This window comes from Juglans regia, chromosome 16 (assembly GCF_001411555.2).
Source record: "Juglans regia cultivar Chandler chromosome 16, Walnut 2.0, whole genome shotgun sequence".
NCBI classification, from domain to species: Eukaryota; Viridiplantae; Streptophyta; class Magnoliopsida; order Fagales; family Juglandaceae; genus Juglans; species Juglans regia.
In genome coordinates this window covers 5,954,633-5,961,176 of record NC_049916.1, presented here as the reverse complement: position 1 = coordinate 5,961,176, position 6,544 = coordinate 5,954,633, and the positions used below count along the sequence as shown (strand labels likewise).

The window sequence follows — 6,544 nt, the reverse complement described above, 5'->3', positions numbered from 1 at the left end:
TTGGAGATAAAGATGAAGTATCTTCTTCTTTATCAGCTTCTTCCTTTACAGACTTATCATTGGATGTCTCAAGATCCTTAGTAGAATAATAAGCAGAAGTAACCTGAGAGGATGTAGAAATTTCATTCAGTTTTAAATCAGGATTAACAGGTTGGGCTGTTTTAACTAAATCCTCTAGAATTTGTTTGAGATTTTGATCTCTTCTTACTGGGTTATCAGAAACAGAACTAGTAAAAGAAGATCTAAATCCAGCAAAAAAATTTCTTCTCAAGCTAGGAGTGCTAGTCTGATCAAAACTGATTTTAACAGTACCATCCAAATATTGTCGAATGTAATCTAAATTACAATCATCTAGAACGGTTTAAACAGGGGGAACTTCATGTGCCAACGTCCATTATTCGGGAAGAGAAATATATTTCCAATAGACCATCTTTGGAACTTGAATGTTTGCATCCGGGGTAGAACTCTGGATTAAAAGACTTTTTCCCGCAGTTGGTTTTGAAATAGTTTTTGGATTTAAATTCATTTTCAAAAGACGATAGTAAATCCGATAAACAAGAGCAAGAGGTTTGCTTCCTTCTAGCATATTATAGCCAGAAGTTAAAATATTCAAAGTTAAAGCTTTGATAATATTCTTATCATCAAAAGCAAGAGTTAAATCAGAAAAACAGTCAAAATGAACAGGACCTCCAAATAAAGAGGATTGAATCATCCCGAGAATACTAGTTTCAAACTTGTTGAATCTAGCATCTCTCAAACAAAGTAGAACATATGCATTGATGTCTTTCCTTGTTAGAGGCTTGACAACAACTTGAACAAAACTAATATGCAAGTATTTGTAACATTTTACTAAAAAATCTTGGATTAATTTTTTAGTAAACAGGTAACATTTTTCTTAAGATTTTGAAATGGCATAGATTTGTTCAACCGTTCTAACATTAAAAGCTGTGTTGAAAGCAGATTGAATCCAAGAGGTTCGATAGATAGAATTTGAACTAATTTTTAGAATATTCCATTGGTTGAAATCACTTAAAGCAATTTCTTCAAAGGAATAATCTTCTTCATTAACTATGTCAGATGGTACATACGACTTGGAACTAATAGTTGAATTAAATCTAAACATTATACTCATTTTGTCACTAGTCAACACAGACCTTCACACTTCAATGCCCTAATTACGGACATACTTGCTATTAGCCTTATACCAATTGCCCAAACGCTCTCTTGGCAAACGAGTCTTATTTAGGTTCTAGACTCCACAAGAATGGGATGTAAACAAGACAAAGTAAAAATTCATGGTTTGGGTTGAAAGATAACAAAATCAATGAAATGAAGAGAAGTAATTCGATCTACCAGAAGCCAAGGTTCTAGCTGTAATACCGAAAAGATAGCAGAATTGAAAAAGATATAAAGAAAAGCAGTAGAGTATGCACAGTTAAGAGCAGGCGGTAAAACCGACCATATGCATGTATGCAGAATGCAGAAAATAGATAGATACAAATGTAATTAAAATATAATTACAAAATTACAATTGTAAAATCACTTACAGAAGAGCAGGTGGAAGAGATAGAAGATATGTGGAAGAAGAGAAGAAAGGTGAATCAGAGAGAATTAGGAAAGAAGGAAGGTCTTAGAATTAAGCATGTCCTGCTTTGAACCAGAGATGCCCCTTTTACAGATGAAGGGGTCGCCTTTTTACAATAATTGCAACAGTAAAAGAGTCTGTGAGTGAATAGTAAATGAAACTGTTCATTCACGTGAAAGTAAAAAATCATGATGTCTTCAGATAGCTTACTCAGCATGTCTCGCGGGAGCATCTGTCTTGACATAAAGCAATGGGCATCTTGACCAAAGAGGACATCTGTCTTCTTTTGTCTTGTAGCCTCAGCGGAGGATCATTCATCTTCAGATAATCTAGGAGTATCTTCAGAATCATGTCAAAATATATTACCATAAGGATCAGCAACAGAGCCTTCAGATGATGCTTCTGATCTTTCCTCGTCAGAATCATGACCAAAGACATTACTGTATGAAGCCTCTGATGATGCATCTGAATTCTTTTCTTCTTCAGATTCATTACTCAGAGATTTAGACAGTAATTTCTTTAAAATATTGATTAAATCCTTCTTATTAAGTCCTTCAAGAATATCTGTCTTCTTTTTAGACTTAGGGTGCGTTTGGAACATAAACTACTCTCAATTCATCTCAACTCATCATTACAACTTTTTCAAATCCCAACACAAAATATAATAAACAATTCAACTTTTTCAAATCTCAAAATAATAATAATATTAAAAAATAATATTTTAATAATATTTTATCATCTCAACTCAACTCAACTCAACTCACTTCAACATCCAAACTCACCCTTAGAGGATTTCTTCGAGGATGAGCTGGAGGCCTTTAGGAGATGGTATCTTTGGCAGAAATGCAAAGCATAATGAAATTTGCAAGAGTGTCGGTCCAAAGTTGGTCCGACAATTTTTGTAAAATGTTGGTAAGCTGCAAAAAGCTCACCAGGGAAGTTTTCAGGAATTAAACCATACTGGTTCCACCATTGGAGAAACCAAAGAGGAAAAGTTCCTTTAAATTTGATATCAAATTTAATGAACCAGGAGTGGTTCATATCTTGGGTTTGGAAGAACACGAAGCGCTTCCAAGCATCAATATAATCAAAATAAGTAAAAGCAATGTCTGTTTTGGCGAGTCTTTTGGGAGTATGAGGGTTTGTTCCCCATTCTTCTTCTGAAATGACTCGATGAAGATAGGCACTGTGGAAAATGAGTTTGGTGGTATCAACCTTGTCATAAATAGGTTTGATGTCCAAGGAATTTGTGAGAAGCAAAATACTGGAATAAAATTGGAGATTCTTGGAAGAATCTTCTGGAATCCAATGAAAATTAGGAGGAAAATAAGAACAAATTTTGAAATTATCTGTATATATTGTCCTGTTAGGCTCAATATGAAACAGATAGGAAACAAAAGGTTTTTCCAAATACTCAGATTTTCCTTTTGGGAGGAAATATTGAGTAGTGACAATAGATTTTTCCTTTGATGCAATTGCTTTTGCATAGGGATCAAAGGTGGCAGAAATCGTAGACGCAAAAGTCGGCGGTTGGACAAGTTTACCAAGTGGTTGAAACCTGTTGGCAATGTCTAGTGCTGTGGAGATAGTACTAGTGATTGGGGTGGTTCCAGACTCATTCTTGATGAGTTTGGATCTGATAATCATTTAATATGGTAATGAGTTTCAGAACCAGATTCTTTTACAAGATTCTGGTACAATCTCAACATGACCATAAAACTTGAGGGTCTTCCTCAAAGTTTCAAGACAGAATAACCATTTAGTAGGTAAACAGTTTCTTTTTCTGGTTATAAGCCATGGATAGAACTTGAATGTAATACGGAGAAATTGAAATTGGCCAATAATGCATTAGGTTCGTGAAAAAGTAATTGTAGTCATGGACAAATTGGCTGGGGTATTTTGTGGAGTCTGAGACGTGTTTTGGTACGAGGTTTGTGTTTAATAACTTCCAGATTTCCGAAGGAGGGAAATGCTGGTTCAGCAGAAAACATTTTTGAATCAAAGGAAGTATTCCCTTGGAATCAAGGATTGATGCTAAAAAGCATAATTGGCATTGGTTTAAAGGTACTGGAATTGGTTTAGAAACTGAGCAAATTAGTGATGAGTATTCCATATGTTAATACTCATCTTCCAAAGAATTATTAATACCAATAATTCATTGGAGTCAAATCAGATCCTATGATCTGATTTGAAGGCCCAGACCCTTCCATTGATGATATAGGTTCTGGATTTAAAAACCCTAATGAAGACTTTCTTTTGTTGACATCTTCAGAATCTTCATATGTCGGCTCAAGCTGTTGTACACAGGAACAATGCAATATTAGCTATCAAAAGACCAATAACTCTAAAAATAAAAGATTCAAGTTGAAGCCATTGCTCAAGTTAAAATGTATCAACTCACGGCATTCAAGCTGATACAACACACAAAATTTCTTCGCTAAACTTGCAAAACCTATTAATAAAAGGTACCTGAGAGCTTGAACTTACCAGTAAGTCCTCGATTTCCATATCTGACCCACTGCATGATCCATCGTCCCTACTAGAGACTGTGCTTTTCCCAGTCTCACAGCCAAAAGTGAGATTCTTTTGACTGCCAGACATATTGGGAATATAAGGGTACCCATTCAGATCATATTGTAAACACACCCCACCATGACTGTTGTTCAAGTCATTGGTGACAGCGTCTGATATGCAAAAAGGATCTGACTCTTTGTGCATATCCGAGGGTGAAGAGGGGAAGAACTGGAAGGGTAAGTTCCAATCTATTGTCCCTTGTGAGATATCGGACATAGCCAAGCCATCCTCCGATTGCAAGCCACCCTTGATGTTAGGAACAAAAACAAAAACAAATGAGACAAGGAACTTAACTGACCTTGAAATATGGAACATTTTACTTTTAAGCAGGAACTCAATTCCTTACCTCACTAGCTGTTGCTCCTGCCATTTGATTTTTTGCGGCATAAACATTATCACTAATCAGGTTACACTCAGCATATGCAAGGGCGTTGGAAATTATCCCATCATAATTGTCTTCAGGATAACATAATTTGAGGTAATTGTCAGCTTCAGCTGGCTCAGACTCTGCTTCTTTAAGAGAAGATTTAGCTGTTGCAGGGGATGAAACAGCAGGGTTATTGGAGGACGAAATTAATGAGGACAATGGTTCACAATCTAATGGATTCAGGACCCTTCGTATTTCTTCTTCTAGCTGCAAATCATCCTGATAGAATAAACACAAGTGAATAAGATAATTAGTTAATTAATTTTTCAAAGAAACTTAAACAACTTTTTAAAGCTGAAAATCAAATCCATTCTCACCTTAGTAAGTATAACTTCTGCGAAACAAGCACTATAATTGTTGTCATCACTCTCAACAAGTGCTGTAGTGTCAGATATTGTCCCATGAGAATTCTCATAATTAGAACATTCATTGATTGTTCGATTATCCTCAGCTTGCACTTCCGATGCTGAAGCCACAGCTAGATCAGACTCTCCTTCTTTAAGACCAGAGGCAGGTCTAGCATCATTGAAGTTTGGACCTTTGCTACTCTTTTTTTGTTTATCAAATAAACGACACAGGACAAAGGGATTCTGCATAAAGTTAGTCAAAAGAGATGAATCAAGGGAACGTGACAGCATCAGCTGATCAAATACTTAAAATGCGATGCTACAAAGCTGCAAGATGACAATATGCAAATTTGTGTATAATAAGAATGGTTAGAGATCTGAAAATTACCAATTAAGCATATTAAGAAACCACAATAAGAATTTAACAAATAGATTCCACCTGATTTGGGTGGCAGAATGATCTTAGATAAACGCAAAAAGAAACATACACAAAATATCACAAACCAGCCTGTGAAACAAAAGCTACCAGCAAAGAAACATGGCAAAAGGGAAGACCAAAAAACCAACCTGACCAGGGTTCGTGCCGTTGAGTTCCTTCTGGGTTGTCTGGTACTCATGCATTACCCAAGGGGTTCTTATCCCGGTAGGACTACGCCCTAGGTAGAACACCAGAGTCTTTTTCATTCCGATCAAAGTCGAGCCAGACATGATTCTCCGATCTTTACCGGTGGACTTCCAGTACCCAGTTTCGGTTGACCTGTTCGATCGATTCCCAGTCCGATGCTTCTGTTCCGGTGGCGAGAAGAAGAACCACTCCCGATCCTTGGACACTATGCCAGACATATCTACACTCGAAGAAATTAACCAGAATAAGCACAAAGTTTTGAGGCCCAAAGTAAGCAAAACGAAGAGAGAATCTTATAATTGCATATTACAATTACCCGGCAAATCCCAGGGCTCCCATTTACAGAACTGAACTTCGCGAATGAAGTAAATATCTTCATGATTCTTCCCATTAATCTTTGAACTCAAGTAGTAGTCGATGAGCTCCTGTTCCGTTGGACTGAATCGGAACCCTCGAGGCAGTTTCAGAGACAAAGCATCCATCACCCCCACACACGCACACACGCACACACGGGAGAACGTTTAACGGAGAAAACCATAAACTATCCAGAGAGATTAGGAAACAGCAGGAAAGCTCTCTGGAGGAAAAGCGAGTGAGGAAGCTTGGAGGGAGAGTTGTGAATAGCGACAGCATGCAGTTGGTCCAATTTTATACAAGCCAATCTAACTTCTTGACGAAGTTTGCATTTTAGTCCTCCAAGTTTATACTTCTTTTATCAAAATGGTTCTTGCAACACTTTTGTTAACTTTCTTTTACTTCTCAAGCGTGGACTGATTTGGATGATGAGATGGGATTAAATAATATATGAATTGAATAAAATATTATTATAATATTATTTTTTAATATTATTATTATAAAATTTAAAAAAATTAAATTATTTATTATATTTTATATAAAATTTTAAAAAAATTATAATAATAAAATTAAATGAGATGAGTTGAGAATATTTCTTTATCTATAGTGCCTAAATATTCTTTCCTTAAAGC

At 36.1% G+C, this 6,544-nt stretch overlaps 1 protein-coding gene across 1 annotated transcript; it reads right to left on the bottom strand.

Moving 5' to 3' along the window:
- Positions 1 to 3,725: 3,725 nt before the first annotated feature.
- Positions 3,726 to 6,178, bottom strand: LOC109007518 (NAC domain-containing protein 91-like). The gene is made up of 6 exons (XM_018987203.2): positions 5,875 to 6,178; positions 5,501 to 5,778; positions 4,904 to 5,176; positions 4,506 to 4,805; positions 4,073 to 4,405; positions 3,726 to 3,879 (listed from the first exon to the last, which is right to left on the bottom strand). The coding sequence occupies exons 1-6, from the start codon at positions 6,038 to 6,040 to the stop codon at positions 3,727 to 3,729; spliced, it is 1,503 nt and encodes a 500-aa protein (XP_018842748.1). The 5' UTR covers positions 6,041 to 6,178; the 3' UTR covers position 3,726.
- Between the last annotated feature and the right edge of the window lie 366 nt (positions 6,179 to 6,544).

Excerpts from the sequence above, each read along its gene's own strand:
- LOC109007518 (XM_018987203.2), bottom strand. The coding sequence starts at position 6,040 with ATGGATGCTTTGTCTCTGAAACTGCCTCGAGGGTTCCGATTCAGTCCA. Across the intron at positions 5,177-5,500 it reads ACGGCACGAACCCTGGTCAG|AATCCCTTTGTCCTGTGTCG; the intron begins GTTGGTTTTTTG and ends AACTTTATGCAG. Across the intron at positions 4,806-4,903 it reads CAGAAGTTATACTTACTAAG|GATGATTTGCAGCTAGAAGA; the intron begins GTGAGAATGGAT and ends TTATTCTATCAG.